We start from the raw sequence: 22,917 nt of genomic DNA, 5'->3' as shown, positions 1-22,917 counted from the left end.
TGCATTGTTAGCTGGCATCCTTTGGATAAGATATTATACCGAAGCCCCCGTCTCCCTATTCCAGTAGTTTGGGCGCACTTTAAAGATCCAAGGCACTATTTCAGGAGCAGGGACTTCTCCAGGTGTTCCAGCCAACATTTCACCCATGCCCATACCTCGTGGCCATTCACACACAAGATGTTTCTGGTGCCGAACGTTTGCCACATTTGCGTACATCACAGCCACTGCCCTTCTAAAAAAAATTATTCTATGTACAAACATGAATGGGACTAAATTAATGCAGATGCTCCTTCATGAATTTAAAGCAGTAACCTAATGTCAGTATTGCTTTTGTGATTTAGAATGTTACTTGAGCAGCCCCCCCACCCAACTTGGTTTATTGCCTTTTACAGTAATTCTATGAGGATGCTGTTCATTATCCTCAATGTAAAAAGTAAATTTTTAAATCAAGAAAAGCTCAATTATCAATGTTTGCAATATTAGAGCAGCAAAACAAAGTATTGCACAATCCCCTTGTAAAAGGGATCTCTGTATGTTAGCATATTACTATACAAATGCATACAAATGCTTCATTTTTTTGTCTTTCACTGTTAATGGAAAATGTTTTGTAAAATATTTGTTGCATCTATTGAACCCATCTGAGACAATTTCCTCTTATATCTAATGACCCATCACACTTATGTGAAATGCAATTCGATGTGGCTTCAGCATGCATTAAGTGGAATTGAGAACGGCATACAGACTCTGTGTCCACATGGTATTATCTGCTCACTCTTCCTTGAGAGGCTGTATCTCTCATTATCCAGACTTCAACCCCAGTTCCACAGAAAGGCTTAGGTCTGTTTAAAACTGAAGAGCCTTTTTTTTAATAACATAATAGGGGCACATATGTTATGCTGGAACACATAAGCAGAAAATAACTGCTTTAAATGCCTGGCACAGGACCCAGACGCTCTTCTGTCTTGCACTCTCTTCTGTTCAGCTACATTTTCTTTTCTTAAATACCACATGGGGTCCACTCTCTTCTTTTCTTTGGATTAATTACCCTTCTTCAAGCTGAGCCCAATTACACTCAATAATTAAAGAATACACATGTAGTTTAGAAACAGGGTAAAAATAAACACTGACTGGATGCAGGTTTAAAAAAAAATTAAAATAATTTTTGTGCCAATTTTCTCCCCTTCTTGCTGGGTAAGGTTCCATGGGCATCTGCTGCCCTCTTACCTCTCCCAACTGGCTATTCCTCAAGTGTGATATTGACGAGTGAGAGCAGGCAACCAACCATGAAGGGCACCATAGTTGAGCTTGATTCGATTCTCATCCAACATTCGGACATGTGTATTTTTCAGCAAAGGTCACTGGAGAGTCAACAGGGCTGGCAAAATTTTCCCCTCTCTATCCCAGAGGTGCAGGGTACAATTGTCACCCTGACTGAGATCAGCTAACTCAATGCGGACTAGGAATCATATCTGGGACCTTCTGGTCTGGGTGGCTCAGCCTTTATCAACTGAGCCTTCAGGGAGGCTTCCCACAGGGTTTTTTAACTTTTAAAGTTAGGTACCTATCAAACAGCACAAACTGTCATCCATGTTTGCCATATTAACTGGTTTATGAGGTGCAATTAATTAGGCACCATCATAGTCAAAAATCTTGAACGTTTCCTACACAGCACTCTAATAAACCTGTCACCGTGATATAAGACAAAATTAAATTAAAAAAACATGTCAGATCATTTTCACAGCATACAATACAAAACTACATTTTCCATTTTCTGGTCACACATTCCAATTATATTGTACCATAAACTTCTATCAGGTTTAGAATGACTAGATATCCCCCTCATGTTCTCCGTTAGTCTACAAAGAATCTTGAGTTACTTTTCATTACCACACTTCTTTTGTTACTTCTGCTGCACTTTACACTGCATTGCTCAAGACTAAAATGAGGCTCTTATTCCAATATGGGGTGGAAACTTTCAGGGCTTTCATTTCCAAGTGTACTTAGCCGAAAGAATTACAAATGCTTCCCCCTTCTGTATTCTCCAGATGGTCACAACACAATTTCAGCCCGTTCCTCTGTCTTCCCAGAAACATTGGCGCCCCTTCAGTGCGAGTACTCTGTTTAATCCATCTAATCCATTAATACCACCAATGTGACAACAATTACATCCTGAAGTTTGACATAACAATCCTACAAATTGCCAAAATCCATCAGCTGAAAAAGGGGCAAATACTTCCAGACTGTGAGACATGCAATAAACGGTACTCAGATAGCATGACTTGTAAGAGCTGGTTTACAAAGCAATTAGTTTATACAAAACTCTTATTTAAATAGTAAAATACTGCAATGAAACAGTGCACAGAAAGAAAGAGCAGTGGGGAACCACAGCAAAAACTTACATTAAATTCCTGGAGCTTCAGGTAATGCTTGATGGGATATAGAATCATTTCAGGCTGTGCAGTTCCTTGTATTACAGAAAGCAGCGTAACTTGTCTCACATTACAATGCATTGCCAGATGAAAATTATACTTACAGTGGGACGCACGATGAGAGTGACAGGAAAATAAAAGTGAGCTCTCAAATTAGTAAGTAAACAGAAACTAGAAATAATCCCAAAATGTTAATGACACACGTTGTGAAAAAATTTAAGAAGTATTTTTTAAAATTTTGCTTCCTTGGACTCACACTAACTGTAGTTGAAACGGTTGTTGGGTGACCTAATCCCAGGCATTTGCCATTGATACCCCAAACCCGGTTGTAGGAGGTGCTCAAGGATGAATCTTCCATCTGATTTTCCTTCACCACTGAAGCCCGGATGAACTAAAGAACAGTTTTGGGGGCGATGGGAAAGGGGGAATATCCCACTTTGGCCATGGTGTTAAGTGTCAGTGGTCCAACAAACTGCACCACCCCATTAAGATAAATCACTTTATCCCCCCATATTTGTCCAAGACCACAAGGGGGTTTTCTTGTGTTTTACATTGCATCTTATTTTCTTTTGTAAGGTAAACACCTTTTTTTAATTACAATTGTTCTTTGGTTACAAAATGTTGGCAATAATTATATTCATATAGTATTTGGTGAACATGGATTTGTATACATGGTAGATGGTTGATTTCCTACATTACAACAGTGTCTACACTTCAAAAGTTCTTCATTTGCTGTAAAGCGCTTTGGGAAGTCCTGAGGTTGTGAAAGGCGCGATATAAATGCAAGTTCTTTCTTTTTGTGGCAGCAAGTGAACTTTACAGAGTGGTAGGGGTTATGGACAACCCTGGGCACTGGCTCCAGATAAACACATTGTTTAATAAAGGGTCTGACCCGGAATGCGAACCAATCGCTGACGCACCTGCTATGTGTTCACACCGTTTTTCTGTTTTTATTTCATATTTCCTGTTTCTCTTTTTATTCCTATACACTGTAAAGACTAGCTGTGCAGTATTATTTGCCCAAGTTCAGCTTTTTCAATGTATTTAACTGCGTAAAGCATTTAAAAATCTTGGTTTTATTTGGTGCTATTTAGCATATGCTCGGTATTTGCATTAAAGGGCATCACATGTTTTCAGCCATTCTGGAAAGCATCAGTAAAAGCTCTATTTTGAAATCTATTCCTTAGATGAGACCCTGCCTACCTATGGCTATGGTTCAGATGGATGTGGAAGATGCCATAACAACTATTGATGAAAGAGCATCTTTCCAGTTTCAGCCAATAGCCCTCCCTCAGTTAACACCAGCAAAAAACAGATCAACTGGCCATTCATCTCTTTGCCCATTATGGGATCTTGCTGTGCATAAAATGATTATTGTATATGCCTACATACCAACAATCATTGCACTTCAAAGTCCTCAATGATATGTGAGGTGCTTTGAGTTGTTACTGAGAGAAATGATAAGGTCATTCTAAACTCACAGGGGAGGTTCCCAGTGTAGCAGATGCAACAGTTCATCTTCAGCTGCTTCATCAGTGACTTATCCTCAATCATAAGGTCAGAAGCAGGGCTGTTCACTGATGATTGCACAGTGTTCAGCTCCATTCGCAATTCCTCAAATAATGAAGCAATCCGTGCCTGCATGCAGCAAGACCTGGACAACATCCAGGCTTGGGCTCATAAGTGGCAAGTAACATTCACGCTAGACAAATTCCAGACAATGACCAGGCAATGGACCAGAGAGAGTCTAATTACCTCCCCTCAACATTCAATGGCATTACCATTGCCGAATCTTGCACCATCAACATCCTGGAGGTCACCATTGACCAGAAACTTAACTGGACCAGCCACATAAATACCGTGGCTACAAGAGCAGGTCAGAGGCTGGGTATTCTGCGGCAAGTGACTCACCTCCTGATTCCCCAAAGCCTTTCCACCATCTACAAGGCACAAGTCAGGGGTGTGATGGAATATTTTCCACTTGCCTGGATGAGTGCAGCTCCAACAACACTCAAGAAGCTAGACACCATCCAGGGACAAAGCAGCCTGCTTGATTGGCACCCCATCCACCACCCTATACATTCACTCCCTCCACCACCAGCGCACCGTGGCTGCAGTGTGTACCATCTACATGATGCACTGCAGCAACTCACCAAGGTTTCTTTGAAAGCACCTCCCAAACCCGTGACCTCTACCACCTAGAAGGACAAGGCCAGCAGGTGCATGGGAACACCACCACCTGCACGTTCCCCTCTAAGTCATACGCCATCCCGACAAATATATCGTTATTCCTTCATTGTCACTGGGTCAAAATCCTGGAACTCCCTACCTAACAGCACTGTGGGAGAACCTTCACCACAGACTGCAGCAGTTCAAGAAGGTGGCTCACTACCTCCTTCTCAAGGGCAATTAGGGATGGGCAATAAATGCTGGCCTTGCCAGCGACACCCTCTTCCCATGAATGAATAAAAAAAATTTACTGCATTGTAAAATTTTCAATTTTTTTTTCACAGCCCTGTTAATCATAGAATAATACAGCACAGAAGAAGGCCATTCGGCCCATCAAGCCTGTGCTGGACCTTTGAAAGAGCTATCAAACTAGTTCCAGACCTCTGCTCTTTCCCAGTAGCCCTTCATGTATGAAATGTTACAAAAATACAGAAAATGCTGGCTATCATCTGAAAGAGAAAAGAAGGGTAATGTTTCAGGTGCGACCCTTAATCAGAACTGGCCAGCCCCGTTTATAGGGTTGGCTCAAACCAAAACAGGTAAATGCATTGCGTGACCGACTTCTAGAGGTTACCTTGGAACATCTCTTTTACACTCAGACTTTTCTCATCATTTCATAACAATGCTGTTATTCTTGCTCAATGTGGATTTTTTTGGGAATTGTTACATACGATTTTACGATATGCTTTTTTACTCCAGTGTTCACGTTGTGCTATGTAGGGTGGCACTATGCAAGCAAATGTGATCATCTGCAGCAGCCCTTGCCAGCTTAGGCTTTCAAACATTTAGATATAGATGGGGAAGAAGATTCATTTTTTTTTTCCAGTTTCTTTCTTAATACGGCATATTTTAGAACATTCCACCCTGCAGGGAAGGACCCCTATTGCTCCACCATATTGAAGTGTGTGCCTGATGATATTTTATAGCACAGGCTTAAAAGATCAGACCTGATTACACATCCGAAGATGCAGACCTTCTTTTTAAAATTAAAACATAAAAATACATATATATTTCTCGAATATAACAACAGATAATCTGAACTCTCATAATTGCGGGAAACAAAAACTAATTCAAGAGGTGCAATATGCAACAAAACTGGCCAGACACATTCAGTCATATTATTTTGTCACTTTGCTTGCATTGTCATGTCAATGCTGGTACTCTGCATTTCTCACATTGATAGTCAGAGGGCCCAACGACGTACCTGCACAGTCTACAGGTGTGTCAAAAATTTAGTAAGAAGAATGTGTTTTTTTAATCTGGTGGTGTAGCAGTTAAGATGCTCATTTCACATTATTGTAGGTTTGCGCCTCAGGGGCTTGTCTGATAATTGAATTCACCAGGGAAACAGATGATCAGTTTTATCAGCTCTCAGCTTGGCTGCTTGGTGGGGCACCCTGTGGAGGCAGAGAGACCTGGGGGGGATAAGGGGGGAGGGGTTAAAACTGAAAGGAAACTGGCATTGGTTTCCTTACTATGCAGCAGATATGCCTCCTGCTGGCTCAACATGGTGTATACAGCACAGTGCAGAGGTCTGCATTCTGTTACTCAGCTGCACCTATAAGCAGCTCTGACTCCAGTGGCATCACTGTACTGTGCCTATCACAGCACAATCACCTCAAAAGGTGCACCCTTTCCCCACTGTCAGCAGCGTGAATGCGCAGGTTGCCATCCTGTTCTGCCCACGGGTGGGATGAACTCTTAGCCTGCCTGTACATGCCAGCAAACCTCTTTCTGCACTGCAGTCCTTACCCCAGCCAGATACGTAGTGGAAAGATTTCCTCTATGCACTACTGTAGCAAAATCCTAACCACATTTTTAAAAGGACATGTTCATGCTTTTGCACAAAGAGCAAACGTCTTACTTCTTACAGGTGTAAAGCAACTGCATACTTGCAAGATTGTGTGTGAGCAGTTGTTTCAGTAGTGCCACCAGTGATCTGAAATCTGCCCCGCAATGTAAATGGGGCGAGTTCTAGAACACCAGCGCCATTAGTGTGTTGGAGAACCTCCTTCGTACCGTATAATATTTACACACTGCAGCTGAATGAAAATAAGTGAAAACAAGGGATCTTAGGAGGACGAAAGAGTGGTGTTTCTCTTGCTAAATATTACTGGTACCACAACAATATGCAGGAGAAAAGATGTTCACAAGATAGATTCAGGCGAGGGAATGCAATCTTAACTCATCCATCTTGAAGTAGTGCTTACTTATGTAGTATATTTGATAAGGTGCCACACAAAAGGTTGTTACATAAGATAAGGGCTCAGGGGGTTGGTGGTAATACATGAGCATGGATAGAGGATTGGTTATCGGACAGAAAACAGTAGGAATAAACAGGTCATTTTCAGTTTGGCAGGCTGTTACTAGTGGGGTGCCACAAGAGTCAGTGCTGGGGCCTCAGCTATATACAATTTACATTAATGACTTAGATGAAGGGACAGAGTGTAATGTATCCAAGTTTGCTGACGATACAAAGCTAGGTGGGAAAATAAGTTGTGAGGAGGACACAAAGAGTCTGCAAAGGGATATAGATAGGTTAAGTGAGTGGGCAAGAAGGTGGCAGATGGAGTATAATGTGGGGAAATGTGAGGTTATTCACTTAGATAGGAAGAATAGAAAAAACAGATTTTTTTTAAAATGGTGAGAAACTATTAAATGTTGGTTTTCAGAGAGATTTGGGTGTCCTTGTATATGAAACACAGAAAGTTAACATGCAGGTACAACAAGCAATTAGGAAGGCAAATGGTATGTTGGCCTTTATTGCAAAGGGGTTGGAGTACAAGAGTAAGGAAGTCTTGCTGCAATGGTACAGGGCTTTGGTGAGACCACACCTGAAGTACTGCGTACAGTTTTGGTCTCCTTACCTAAGGAAGGATATACTTGAGTAGAATGGGCCTATACTCTCTGAAGTTTAGAAGAATGAAAGATGATCTCATTGAAACATACAAGATTCTGAGAGTGCTTGACAGGATAGATGTTGAGTGGCTGTTTCCCCTGGCTGGAGAGTCTAGAACTAGGGGCATAGTCTCAGGATAAGGGGTCAGCCATTTAGGACTGAGATAAAGAGAAATTTCTTCACTCAGAGGGTTGTGAATCTTTGGAATTCCCTACATCAGAGGGCTGTGAATGCTCAGTTGTTGAGTATATTCAAGGCTGAGATCGATAGATTTTTGGACTCTCAGGGAATCAAGGGACATGGAGATCGGGCAGGAAAGTGGAGTTGAGGTCGAAGATCAGCCATGATCTTATTGAATGGCGGAGCAGGCTCGAGGGGCCGTATGGCCTACTCCTGCTCCTATTTTTTATGCTGTTTGACATCTTATATACTTCTGTAAGGTCCCTTCTCAATCGCCTCCTTTCAAGGCTAAAGAGCCCTAGATTCTCCAGTCTTTCCTCATAACTCAATTTTTTGACACTAGGGATCAGCTACTCTACACTGCCTCCTTGTCTTGAATGTTTCCCTTATGTCTTCAAATGTATTGATGAATTACAGTTGCATTTTAGATTCAAACACTGCTACATATCACGTGATTATTAAGGTATCCAAATATTCCCCTGAAAAATATTCTCTGGCAGATATTTTGCTGTTAGGTGTGCAGTAAGACAGTAATGAAAGAATAAATTGCACGAGAAAATATGAGATTCAGCAACTAGAGACAAAAAAAACCAAAAATAAATAAGTGTGAAAGTCAGTGAGCAAGAAAGGCCTTACTATAGATTTGTTCGGAATTAGTCTCACAGGAATTAAAGCATTTCCCCCTCAATATATTTCAAAGTGTAAAGACAATAGGGGTAGTTCCATGATCCTGCACTCCTTGGAAGGAGTGTGAGTCAGAGATAGGGCTACAACATTTTACCCTCTGTTCTCTGACCCATGTGCTCTATGAGGGCAGCTTCTCACTAAGAGCGCGGATTTACCCAATATCTACGTGGACGGAAATGTATTTTGAAATGAATCGTAAATTCCAGATGAGTACTCATATTTTATGCTCGATTTAACATGTATATAAAATCTTCATTTGAAATCTGGTGTGTCAGTTTTACTTTTGGTTAGGTTATGCTATTATACTAAAACCTACTTAATTCAAACTATTGATTAGAAATCAGATTTCATACATTTGCTTTCAAATATATCATTTTAAAATAAAATATGAGGATCTAAGAGAATAACAGTGTAAATCACTTAGGGAGTCTCAAGTTACAACTATATTTGGCCCCATGAATTCAAATGTAAATGGATTACATCCTTCTTGATCCAATTTATCTGTTCCACCCCTTCTCTTTCATCTATCGATGTCTATATCTATATACATATCAGTCTATGTGCTATGACATTGCTTACAGAGGAAATACAAAATTTGCGTGGTTATCTTCTTGTAATTCTTTCTGTGGTTGCCTGGTATTATCTACTTGTTGCTGTCTGGTGGTCTCTGGCAGGATCAAGGTTGTGGAATTATTTTGTGTATAGTTTAATATAGTATAATATATATTTCATGTTGTTAATAAATAGGCAGTCAAGGGTGTGATTCAATAATTTGAATCCTGGTGAATTGTAATTATAATGAAACGGCACAATAAAATTAATTATGAAAAGCTCGAGGATAGTGAGTAATTGGGCGGACTATTTATTTGATCATCTGTGGCACTGCTCATGATGAGTCAGGTGATGCGCTGTTTTATAATAAGGGAGTGTGAAGAAGTAGTAAGTCATACACTTGCAGGAAGCACGTATTATACGAAAGACTTTTAATATATCGTAGCTAGAGGTCTTGAAGTCCCCTTTATTGTTCTCATTGCTCAGGAACAGCAAGCTGTTTTGCGGTTATATTATACTGTAGAGTACAATAATTTTAATTTGAATGAAGTGGGACAATAAATAGAATGATAAAAAAAATTCAGGGATTGCAAACTGTTGGGTGGCTATTTTATTTTATGTATTTGGAAGTAGAAATTAGTGTTCCAAGTGTTCAGGAATCAGATGTGCATAGGTGGTCGAATTCTGTGGGAACTGGGTAATGGATAGAGTGACAGTAGATCAAGGGGGAGGACAGGATACTGGAGTTAGGTGGGGTAGTTGAAAGGAGAAGAGGTAGGGGTAGTGATGGGAGTGAAAGGGTGGAAGGGATGATGGGAAGGTGAAAGGATAGGGGACGTGATGGGAGTAAAGTGGTGGGAGGAGCACAAGTGATTAGGAGAGGAGGGGAAGGGAGCCACAGAGATGCATTTCCCCCAAAACCTTCATCCATAAAACACAGCTTTCAGCCACTGGTATCTCCTTTTCCCACCATGCCATCCATCCAAAAGGAAAAGACAGAGAAAAATAGATGACAGAAAGAAAAGCAAAAAAGAGAGTTAAAGGGAAAAAAGACTTAAGTAGAAGAGGAGAGACAGAGAGAGAAAAACAGGTACATGAAGATAGCAAAGACAGATAAGGGAGGGACCATATTCTCTGACTTACCATGTGCAACTTTACGGGACCTCAACCAGATATAAATAAAAAGCCTTGCATATAGCACACACTTCTTGTAACACTTTGCTGCCACACTTTTTTACTCATCATGCCTGGGTGTCACATTGAAACGTGCCTATTTATTGTACTTATCTCTGATAGAGTTCTTCTAGCTTTCAATTTAGTCTCCAAGATACGTGGCACTATTTGTCACAGTGCCAAGTGCCTAAGGCCTGTGAAAAGCCAGGCTTTCTACGTTCCCCACTTTCCTCTCCCTCCTGCCACATCTCTCTGCTAACTCACCGAGTGCCAGTGGCCTTTTCCCCCTTTGACTCTTCCAACTGCCCCCTCTTCCTGGTGACCTGTTGCCTCCATTGGTCTTCACTCCCTCCTGCCATCCCATTTAGCGATCTTATTTCCCTCCCAACATATATCCATACCCACAAACGACAGCCTACTAGGTTCTGGCCATGACGCAGGAACCAGCTTTAAGTTCTTCGATGGACTTCTATAGTAAAGGCGCAGCCAGTACTTTAAAGAATTAAAAGGCGGTTCACGGGTAATGGTTGGAAACATGGCAATACTAGATTTTACTGCAGAGGTGGGTGTGACCATAAATGGTTTTCCTGGCCAAGAGCCAGGAGCTGTGTGTTTCTTACATAAAGCACATACTGTACTTCTGCTGCAACTGCTGACTGTTGACAAATGCACTAAACAAACACTAGGGTCCCAGCTTAGTTCTGGATGCTGGGGGAGAAATTGATAAAAATTTACAACATTCATTTACATCCATTCTCCTCCCCCCCCACCCCCACCCCGCAAAAGTATTTCCAGCCACCAATCCCCCCCCCCACCACCACAAACAACAGTACCGCATCCCATTCCAGATCCCACCCCCTACCAATGCCAAACTTGCAATGTATAAACACCCTGATTTAAAGTAACGCACAAAGAAATCTGTGCGAATGTATTAACTGATGCGCTTTTTTAATTTAGTAAGGGAGAAATTGCACAGACTTTCATATTTTTGAGAGTTTCACCTGCAGTTGGTTAGCCTTCTTCAAGAGATTAAAGAAGCTACCATTATGGTGCAAATGGTACCTATCGGAAGAAGCCTGTTTCTGTGATGTAAATTCTATGTAATGATTTGGTTTAAATACTTATTTAGAAATCATGGAAAAATATCATTGTTATATTCAATTATGGTAAACAATTATGACAATTTAATTTTTGAAATCCTCCCCATCTGTCTCTTTTAGCTCAAGTCACTGATTTCTCTTCTACTTTTTTCAAACTTTGGTGGTGTCCAAAGTTTAGGGTTTTGAATAAAAAAAATTGTAGCCACTGACTGACATAACAATCTGTATGCTAGTAAAATAGTGCTGTGATGGAGAATGATAGTGTAGAATAAGGTAAAGCAGAGCGAAGGGGCCACAGAGGCAGGTTAAGTGGAAATGTTGGGGCCCTTGAACAACACCAGCTGCTGACTAACCTCATCACTAAATGCAGACAAACATGAAATAGATACTGCGGATTTTGTAATTAGAGTGAATGTAGCAAATAATACTCTCCTTTGCCTTAGGAAGCCAGGAGAACCTTTGCTGAGGTCGGCTAATATTTTTTCTTTCATTAAAATTCATTCAATTTTAGTGGCAGAATTGAAACTTTGCTTCATATAATCACAAACCATTCAGTTTATATAGTGCAAATTACTCTAGGGCCTTCTTTAAGCTCTTGTATTATACTGAAACCATAGGTTAGTTTATAACAATTAACCAATGCCATGCAATCAGATTTAAGAGACAGCTTCTGGGACCTAGCATCTAAATCAGCAATTTTAAACCATAAAGGGAGAAGGAAATCTTAAACGGGGTGGGTGTTCCACATCACAAGAATGGGCTAAGTAGATTTGGGAGTACAATACTGAAGAGGGACAAAGTACCCACCTTAAGGAGCATCTTGCTCATTGAAAAGATAACATGGAGGGGAGGGGGGCTGTGAAACACACCCTTGTTGATATGAAAGTTAAGTCTTTGCTTCTAAAAAGGTAACAATCAACCTACATGAGTTCCAGCAGGACAAGTGCCTTTCTTAGAAGCCATGGAAGAACTCTAAAAATTACACAGAGACCAATGATAGTGGAATGAAGTCCTCCCAGTAGAGGACAGTACCTGCTTCAAAAAGAAAGCATAATAGGCGATGACTTTGTCATCTGGAAAAACATGTAGTTGAACAGCAAGTTCTAATGTGAGCCAGGGCTAAATGTTAGATGCAGTTATTATGTAATTTAAAAAAAAAGAACTGGCACCAGATATGCAGCACCAAAATAAAAGCTGACCGACCTTGAGAAACATCTGGAAAGAAGGGAAATGATAATAGCAGCTAGCGCAGCTTTGAAAATATATATTTTTTTCAAATGATCAATAAACTAAAATGCCAAGTCCTGATGACATGCACCCAACGTTGTTGAAGGAAATAAGACATGACCAAAATTTTTCATCCTATTCAGATGTGCAAAATTTGCTGGAGATTGGAAGGTAACCAGTGTAACACTTGTGTTCAAGAAGGAGGAAGACGGATAAACTGAGTAACTATAGACCAGTAATTCTAATATTAGTTGCAGGCATACTCTAAGGGGATGATTTTAATTTTAGGTGCACAACGGGCACCCGCTGCTTGCTTCTTGTTTCCGCCAGAAGGCCGAAGCTGTTTTGAGGCCCGGGCCCCATTTGCACGTTGTCTGCGCCAAACCGGCACTTTGAGGCAGCTTGCTGGTTGGGGAGGGCAGGAAATTGGCTGGCTCCTAATCAAAACCGGCTGACTGTGTAAAGCCCTGGGGGTGGGGGCCTCTCACGGGCTGGAGATATTTTGTGGGCCCAGGAGAAGCATTTCTACACTTCTCAGGACCCTACCCAAGATGGCAGCATCTGGAGCATCAGTGTAAATGGGACGGTAAGTGACTTAACACTATTTTCAAGCCATGGCCACCCCACGTACGGCAGGTGGAGGCACTTAACATCTCTTCTTAAAAATCTATAAATTGAGATCAAATTAATAAACACTTAGAAATGCGTGGGTTAATCAAGGAGAGCGAGCACAGATTTGTTAAAGGCAAGTCATGTTTGACAAACCTAGTTGGTGTTTGTTGAAGAAGCAATGGATTGGATAAATAAAGGGAATGCAGGAGATGTGAATAAATTTAAAACAGAAATAGACAGTTTCCTAGAAGTAAAGGGAATTAGGGGTTATGGGGAGCGGGCAGGAAATTGGACATGAAGCTGAGTTCGGATCGGTCAATGCCCTGTGGGTGGCGGAGAGGGCCCAGGGGCTATGTGGCCGGGTCCTGCTCCGACTTCTTGTGTTCTTTAGATTTGTGGTTGGGATCAGATCAGCCATGATCTTATTGAATGGCGGAGCAGGCTCGAGGGGCCGATTGGCCTACTCCTGCTCCAATTTCTTATGTTCTTATGTTCTTATAATGATTTTCAGGTGGCTGGTGACAAAAATTCAGGAGTATGCTTTGAGGAAATTTAACAGCATGGATAGAAATTTGGTTGACACAGGAAACAAAGGATTCGGGTTAATGGACGTTGCTCAGAATGGAGAAGGTTGCGAAGGTTTCAATAGTTTCAATAGGGTGAAGAGAGAGGAACTATTTCCTCTTGTTCCTCTTGGGATTCAGTGACAACGGGTCATCAATTTCAAATTGTGATAAGACGGGTCAGGAGAAGTTTCTTTACGCAGAGAGGTGTTGGGAGCGAAATGCTTTGCCACAGGAAGTAGTTGAGGTAGAGACCATGGCATCTTTTAAGGGAAAAGTGGATAAATAATTGAAACAAGGATGATACAGGACCACGAGGAAAGAGCAGGACAATGGGACTAGTTTTGGATTGCTCTAGCACAGACTCAACGGGCCAAAAGACCTCCTTCTGTGCTGCTCCGATTCCACCACAACACTATGATAACTGCAAAACATTCCAGATTGGTTATTAATTGCTAGTGCAACCATTCCACCCATGTGCTACAGTAAAAGGATAGACAAAGGGCGATGCCTCATTAAAACAGAATGGGTTCTCCTTTGAGCTTTGGGTTGAGGTACTTAATTAAAGTCAGTAATGTATGGGGACATACATTTATTGCAGTAACCTTTGCAAAACAAATGGATACTGTTACTGGCTGTAAAAGGGGGTGTATATTCCATTCTCCACTATTGCCCAGTAACAATTTCCCTGCTTCCCCCAAAATCAAACATTTAAATCACAGTGTACATACCTGAATCCATTTCTTCTTCAGCCATGTTATAGAACCAATTTCCATAAATTCCTTTAGAATCTGCTTATAACACTTCAGGTGCGAGACATCAAAATACGCAGTACCTCTCCCACCAAATTCAGTGTCCACTTTGAAGAGCCAACGCCTAATTTCCAGGTTTTCGAGGATAAGAGAAATAAAGACTTCATGCAGCTGCACAAATAGAATTTTAACAGTATAAAGTACACATTAAGTTATTCGCAGGAAGATTCTAAACACTTTTATGAGAGGCATGCTGACCATTTATATTTATGATGAATATTGAACCACCTTTACTTCATTGGACAGAAACAGAATAGAATAATAACTACAACATGTGATATAAGTCAAACACGATGGATATCTACACAAGCAAGGCAGATTGGATAACTCGTGAGTTTGAGTTGTGATCAACCTTTTGTGTTTGATTAAGTAAAATTAATTCCAACATCCACTCTAAGGACTTTAATTTCTTTCTAACTCTTTCTCCATTCTACGGCTGAGGAGCATGATGGAACTTGCTGCCAGAACATTGCTAATGAAGAAATGTCACATCGGGGTGCTATTCTGAGATTGGGATTGAGGAAGAGTACAAGAAGTTTTACTCGATATCTAACCATGCTATACCTAAGCTGGGAATTTTCGATTCATACAATAGGTGTCTGAAATCGGAAACAGTTCCGTTCACCAGCACCAACAGCCCTCACTTCGATGGACATAACATTCAGGTTATTAAATGTGTTTGTGTGAATGTGTCTCTGTGATTTAGCTTCCCTTCAACAAATCTAAACCCAGAACCAGAAATCACTACTTTCAACCAATTACATCTCTAAACTTTGCCCAGACCAATCTCAGGGACTATTGTTCCTTCAACCAATTAGATCTCAGAACCAGGAACCAATCACATCCCAAAATCATGTAATCAGGGACAATCAGATTCCACAATCATCTCTGTAATATCGATTCTTATTGATTAAGGCACCAAAAAGGAATAATTATATTTCACTAAATCATTTCTGTGGCATACAGCTGTCATAATAGTTACACACTCATCCTATAAGTTCCTGGAAATAAAATTTATAACATAACAAAAGATTTTTTTTTAAAAATCAACACTTTAGAAAAAGGTCACCAGCTTACCCACAAAGTTTGCACCAACAACTTTGTCCCTCCCCAACTTGCAGAAACAGCTTTATACAGTCTGCTGGACTCTGAGTACACCATCTCCCATTTCACAGTTCATAATTCCCCCTCCCTCCTCACTACCCTAACCAATTGACTCCCTATATTTGGAGGCCCGATGTAAATAAACAACATGCACATGCCCAGGAGCTTTGTTTCAATGTGAAGACTATAATTATCAGAAGCCACCACACTGCTGGAGCTCTAACATGTGCAGAAAGGAACACACACTTTTCTTTATATGATGTTTCCTGTGCTTGTGATTCCCTGGCACACTTCTGACTGTTCCAAGTACTCAACTAACCCGCTTTCTTCCCTTCTTTGAGCTCCCGAGACCATAGTCTCTCACACTCTATGGTTCCAACACTTTGGGCCACTCTCGGTCTATGCTGCATCAGTGGCAATACTGTGCTCCCTCCTGCTCACAAGACTCCTTTAGCCACTTGGAGTGCTCCTCATGCTGCTAGTCTTCCTATGTGGCACTACCAACGCTACAAGAGGTGAAGGGACAGGGGGAAAGCGAAAGAGAAAAAGAAGTGAATGAACAGAGAGTTGGAGAGAAAAATAAGTAAGATTGACAGGGAAGGAGTTACAGAAATGGAGGAGGGAGAGTGAGAGACAAAACTGGTGGATGGGGAGATACAGAAACAGAAGTGAAGAAGGAGAGAGTGGAAAGAAGTGAAGGAAGAGAGAGAGAAACAGAAGTGAAAGAGGAAAGGAAACAGATGTGCAGGAGGATAGAGAGAGACTACACACTTGAGTTTAGATCATTTCTGTGGCTTTACAATTCCAATTCTGCCTACAGGTCTTGGTGATAAGTGAGAAGAAAAGGAGAGAGTGTGAAACATTTTTTAAAAATGGAAAAGATGCAGCATGGATTCACTAGGGTGTTACCAGGGATAAGAGGTTACGGAAATAGACAGACAAGCAAACTTAGGGTTTTTTTCCCCACCACTCAGGATGAGAAAGTTGAGGAGTGACCTGATGGTCTATAAGATCATTAAGGACTATGGTAGGGCAAATAGTTAGTTCCTATTGGTCAATGAGACCATAGTGATTTTAAGATGGGAGCAAATTTAAAATGATCACAAAAAGAATTAAATGGGATGTTAGAAAAAACATCCTTTACACAAAATGTGGTTAGAATGTGGAATCCTCTGCCACAAACTCATTGAAGCAGAGTCCATAAATTCTTCTAAAAGGGAATTAGATAGTTGCTTGAAAAAGAGGAACATTAAAAGATATGGGAGCGAGCAGGGGACTGAGATTACAAAAGTGGCTGATGTGGAGAAAAATAGCAGCACAGACTTGATGGGGCAAAATAGCTGGTACTGGAACATTCTATGATTTTATTAGAAAATGGGCTCATCATATAGACAAAGGGAGAGAAGGCTTTTAAGAGGCATACAGACATAACAGAAAGGAAGACATACAAAAGTGAGAAAGGCAGGAAGTGTGAGATGCATACCGAGAGTAACATATTACATAGAAATTACAGCACAGAATCAGGCCATTTGGCCCAACTGGTCTATACCGGCATTTAGGCCCCATACGAATCTCCTCCCTCCCCTCTTAATCTAACCTTATCAGCATAACCTTCTATTCCTTTCTCTATCATGTGCGTATCTAGCTTCCCCTTAAATGCATCAATGCTATTCGCCTCAACTACTCCTTGTGGTAGTGAGTTCCACATTGTTACCACTCTTTGGGTAAAGACACACTGAATAGAAGAGACAGACAAGGAAAGGCACAAAGAGAAAGAGAGTTGTCGATAAACACAGGTACAGAGATGACAACAAGAGGAAGTGTGTGAGGTATACAGAGAGAGGAAACAGATGGAGACAGAATGAGTGAGAGAGAAAGAATGAAAGAAATAAAAAAAGATAGTAAGATTGAAAGAATTCAAGTGGGTGACAAGCAGATTAACAGCTAATGGAACAAAGGGAGAGAGATAATTTTTCCTTCGCCTGTGAACAATATCACAGAAGACCACCTGGTTCACGATAAAGGCGTTTTAAAAAAAATAAGTGCAGATATTTTTCATATCTACTTTGATCTACAGAATAGCAAGACGGCACACTAACAAAGACAGCTAATGCACTCAGACACTTTACAATACATCTAGTAACTGAGTTAATAATGTTTTACTTTAAGCACCAAGAGTAGAAATGCTGCATTTTTCTCAGTTGAGATTTAAAAGTGAGTATTTACAAGATCTTTTTCGTCTGTATGTCCAGGGAGTTCCACGGAGTAGCACATTTATAATATAGATATCTTTTCCCCAAGTTGTTCTTGGTTCGTTGAAGAAACAAATTACCTTTTCTAATGGATCTTGGTGGTCTAGTACATGTGTGAATATTTTGAAATTTCCCAAATAAACCCTTTTGGTTATATAGTTTGGGAGAAGCTATTTGTCACATTTAAACATAAAAGTAGTGAGGCCAATTTGATATCTGTACTCTGGGGGAAATCCAGTTAAAATTTAAAAAAAAAATACCATGGTAAATGTAGAATTGTGTTCGTTTATCTTCGCTTTTCTGTGTTCAAGAATTTGTAGCTTCAGGGACATATTGACCAATCTCTGCAATCAAAACGTGCTTAAACACACAAAATAAAGATTTATGCTGTAGATTGAGTGTCTAAATACTGGCCAATATGCTTGAAACTGGACAAGCAAGCCTATTGCTGTGATTACTCATCATAAAAAGGATCCTCTTTCTTTGTGACCTAATTTACACCACATACTCGAGAGATAAAACAAAATACTTGAATGCTGAAAATATTAAAAAAAACTAGACAATACAGGAAATACACAGAGGTTCGGTCAGGTCTTGATAAAGGGTCCCATCCAAAACATTAACCTTTTTCTTCCAGATGCTGACTGACCTGCTGTTCACCTCCAGCATTTTCAGTTCTTATTTCCTTGGCAATTCCTTCCCTGAAGACATTGGTACAGTTCCACAATAGCTGGTCATGCTACAGTGTCTTGCCCATTGGTCTTTATTTGTGAGTGAACCTCGATAATGAGTATTGGCAGGTTATGCAACCACAAGAGCCATCACCGCCTGATCTTGTCCTCATCCAACATCCGCACACACGCATAGTTACTGGCATGACAGTCACTGGATTGTAATCAGGAGTGGGAACTCTGGTTGATGTTCCCCTCTCATGCCAACTGTAGCACCCCAACTGCTGCATCAGCTGGGACCAGCAAACTCAGCATAGGCCAGAAATCAAATCTAGGATCTATTGGTTTTTGCTTCAAGTCCCATTCACCCATCAGCACTGGGCTCGTTGACCAATATTGGCTCCAGGTCCGGCAACGCCTCGATTTTAAAATTCTCATCCTTGTTTTCCAATCCCTCCATGGCCTCACTCCTTCCTAATCTCCTCCAGCCCCACAACCCTTCGAGATCTCTGTGCTCCTTCAATTCTGGCCTCTTGCGCATCCCTGATTTTCAACGCTGCCCAGGTCCTAAGCTCTAGAATTCCATTCCTAAACCTCTCTGCCTCTCTATCCTCCTTAAAGACATTCCTTAAAACCTATTTCACCTGTCCTAATACCTCCACGTGGGGCTTGGTGTCAAATCTTTTTTGATAATGCTCCAGTGACGTGCCTTGGGAAGTTTTACTACTTTAAAGGCGTGATATATATGCAAGTTGTTGTTGTGATTCCATACTGCACCGGCTGATGGCTTTGCTTACCAGGAGATTAGGGAAGCTCACAGTACTTGGGAAAATTAAACTGCTTATCTTTCAAATAAAACACATTATTCTTAATATCATGATACTACACGAGAGAGAAAAAAATTAATACATGATGATGGGACTCAAAGCAAAGCGCCATTCCAAATCGGTTTTCTTGTAACAGAAATCAAACAAGATAAGCTACTTCAATGGCTTAGCAGTTATTCAGTCAGACCAGGAATCAAACTGGGAATGCTCTTATCTATTACACACTTCCCTTAGCAACCAAACCATTGGAGCAGTATCCTACATGGTTAATGGTAATTCTGTAATGTTGCCTATAGGTAATTCCTCATTTTCTTTTAATCTTCTCCATTGGGCAGCAAACCTATTCTCAGGCCTCTACTGATATCACGGTTGAGCCAAGTGCTAGGAAACAGAGGAGAAGTCCAGGCTGTGGCTCGCTTACAAATTTTCCCTTACTCCACCCCCACCCCAACTTCCGGGAGCAAAGTTCTTCGGCTTTCACGGTTGTGGCACAACCAAAATCAGAGACTTTCTATGCGGACGGTGAAAGACCCATCCAGGATTTCTGACCCTGATTGCCATACATTGATTCCTCCTGGTAAGTGTGCCTGTGCATGATGGCAGGATCAGGATCGACTGCAATGTCCCCACGATTGAATAGTCAGCCGACAATACTGTGTAAGCTTACACATGAAGACTAGCCACTTGGGCGAGGTATCAGAGAGCACCTCGTGAATTAGAAATGTATACCAGCAAGAGTTAGGGTTCAGGTGCATAGGTGAATAGCTATATGGCTCAGTATCGCAATGGGCCAGATCTGTATGGATGGATGGTGGGGGTATCTAACTTCTGTTACAAGAAAAACTATTCAAACTGGCACTCTGCATAAGGCATCATGCACCAATCTGTACGAAATGCTGATTGTGATCATCAATTAAATCGAAGGGGAGAATAAAATTAAATAAATGTAAATGCTTTTTCTAACGCAAGACTTTTTAAGAACGTGAAACTTTATTACAAGTTACAGAAGCATGGTTCACAAGTGGAACACATAGTTTGCAGGTTGCAATAGTTGCTTTTGTTTCCATTCATTTCCAACCCCCATAAAGGCCTAGATAGGATCGCTAAAAATGTTTTGTCTATACATTAGAACACAGATAGACAGTCAGGTGCGGATTACAGGCACACAAAATGTACAAGATGTTTTCAGTTCAGTACATCCTTGAACAGCTTGAGCTTTTGAACATTTTCTACAACCTTCAAAACCTCCTCCCTAAACAACAGTCTGTCGCCAGGCCGTTTATTTTGTATTTATAAATTATTAATAAAAGCTTTGATTCCTATTATAAACAAAAATTGTTTGTGCCACATCATCCAGCAGGTTTCCAGAAGGCAAATAAGGTGAATCAAAAAGTAGCAGTTTGGTGATGTCGAGCTTGGGTTTTAAAAGCCTGTAGATTGTAGGAGGAAGGAAAGACTAAAGATGATAAGGAATTCCACAGCTTTGAGGTATTGGGAAAACAATAGAGTTAGAATAAGAGGCAATGTAGTGAATCTTGATTTGAACTCAGTTTGTGACAAAGAGCTACGGGCAAGCAGATGAAAGTTGCAGCATCAATAAGAACGAATTTGCATTCATATAGCGCCTTTCACAACCTCAGGACATCCCAAAGTGCATTTCAGCCAAGGAAGTACTTTTGAAGTATAGTCACTGTTGTAATATAGGAAACCATGAGACACAAAGTACAAGCTGAAGGAAAATAAGGGGAACTTTTTCACTTTGGGAATGCTGTGAATGGTACCTGCTATGAATCCATATTGGGAAATTGTGCACTCCCAGCCCGTGATTTTCTATCCAGGGATCGGGAGTGTGCAATTTCCCGATTTGTGCTTCAGTTGAGCAGGGTTCTCTGCCAGGAGTGCTGAGGCGGAAAATCTCCCCTATAATTTCCACGATCTGACTCAAAATTGTGCAGGTTACAAACGCGCAAGATCTTTGCAGGAAATGTAAAGAGATAAATCAAACAAACTCATTCAGAAAGTAACACATTGTTAACGGAAAAAAGATCACCTAGTAAATGTGATTCAAGGCCCTTTGAGGAGTAGCCGAGTGTGAAAAGATAATGTACCTGCTGAGGCAGAACCAAGAGAAATTCTCCAAAATCTGGTTCTCATTGGTCTACTGCTGATGGCTAGCCAGCAGATCATCAACATTCCCAATATCCCTGGCACAGAAGAGAAGGACCAGCACCAACCCACCTATTCCTGGAAGTCCAGAAAACTATAATGATCCAACAGTCATCATTGTGTGCAGGCAGCCAGAGCCAGATAAAGCATTATCACTCATCAGAACCAGGGCTGTATTGTAAGCACACTAGTTCACCCTATATCTTTGTACTATATATAATGAACCATGCATACAACACATTATACCAACATGACAATCTGTTGTAACTAAGAACAATTGCAATCAAAAAACAGTTTGACAATGGAAAGGAACACACTTTACTACACTGTACGCATATAATTATGACATACCTGCTGAAGGTTGTAAATATCATATTCCCCAGGTGGCACTGGCACACAAGCGCTCGCAAAGATTCTTTTGGTTCCAGACTTGGCGCTGTACAGATGGGCCACTTCCGGCTCTGGGCCCAGAATTGGTACATTTAGCATATCTGCAACAGCTAAGTCATCCTCGTGAAGCAGCCCGCCAACGATGTAGGCAGCCTTTCCTTCAATAAGATTTTTTATTCGCTTTATTGTCTTGGGACTGTATTTCAGATGAGTGGCCAGGCACAAGTGGTGGGTCTGCGAATAGTGACATTACTCTTGTTAGATTGTGTCCTTTTCTACTCCCAAGGCCTAATTTATTATGCTGTACATGACAAATACATACTATATATTAATACTATAATAGTAGACTAGGTTGCGACCGGAGCTATAGTTTAGCAGTTTAAATTGATAAAAGCCACCAGTGTGGAGACTCACAACAGCTCCATAATCCTTCACATTTTTAGTGCATCGTAAATGGGTTCCTTGGGAATTCAACTAATTACTACACATCTGTATTTATTTGATCCACGTGGAATTACCCTTCTGTCGCATGAAAAGATGCTGGCAGCCTTCAATAACAGTGATTTATCTAAAAGACAGTTGTGGCACAGTTTAAGACTAAAGCTTGGAGAAAATCAATACAAATAACTAACAAAAAATGCATCAGCCGAGTTGCAGTGACATTAAAAAACACACAAACAATCCTACAGGTTACCAGTCTGTAACAAATTCCTTCTCACAGTACATGCTGTGCCATTCATTAATCTTCTCAATGAATTTTCTTGCACTAGAGGAAAACCTTTTAAATGGGATTTAAAGTTGTTCAATAATTATAACAAATATTTTCTGCAGTGGAACTCATGCAAAATATTTGTTTTAAAAAATATCTGCTCCTCCGATGGCTCTGTGGGTAAAGGTACTATCAAGTCTAGCACTGAACCATCCAGACCAGAAAGTCTCAGCTTAAGTTCCCAATTTGCATTAGCTGATCTTAGCCAAGCGGCATTTGACATATTAGAACTGGCCTCAGCATGCCTGGGCTAGGGAAGAAGTGGGAAAAAAAAA

At 40.8% G+C, this 22,917-nt stretch overlaps 1 protein-coding gene across 2 annotated transcripts in view; it reads right to left on the bottom strand.

Annotated features, from left to right (window-relative positions):
• Positions 1-22,917, bottom strand: part of iqch (IQ motif containing H) — a 112,896-nt gene that overhangs the window by 45,830 nt on the left and 44,149 nt on the right. For both annotated transcript variants that reach the window (XM_067971340.1, XM_067971341.1), the window contains 2 exons: positions 21,835-22,107; positions 14,383-14,574 (listed from right to left, as the gene is read on the bottom strand). In XM_067971340.1, coding sequence (XP_067827441.1) covers positions 14,383-14,574; positions 21,835-22,107 — 465 coding nt within the window. The remainder of the gene's footprint in view (positions 1-14,382; positions 14,575-21,834; positions 22,108-22,917) is intronic.

This window comes from Heptranchias perlo, chromosome 34 (genome assembly GCF_035084215.1).
Source record: "Heptranchias perlo isolate sHepPer1 chromosome 34, sHepPer1.hap1, whole genome shotgun sequence".
Taxonomy (NCBI): Eukaryota; Metazoa; Chordata; class Chondrichthyes; order Hexanchiformes; family Hexanchidae; genus Heptranchias; species Heptranchias perlo.
The sequence above is the reverse complement of the archived record's forward strand: the minus strand, read 5'-3'. Positions and strand labels throughout refer to the sequence as shown.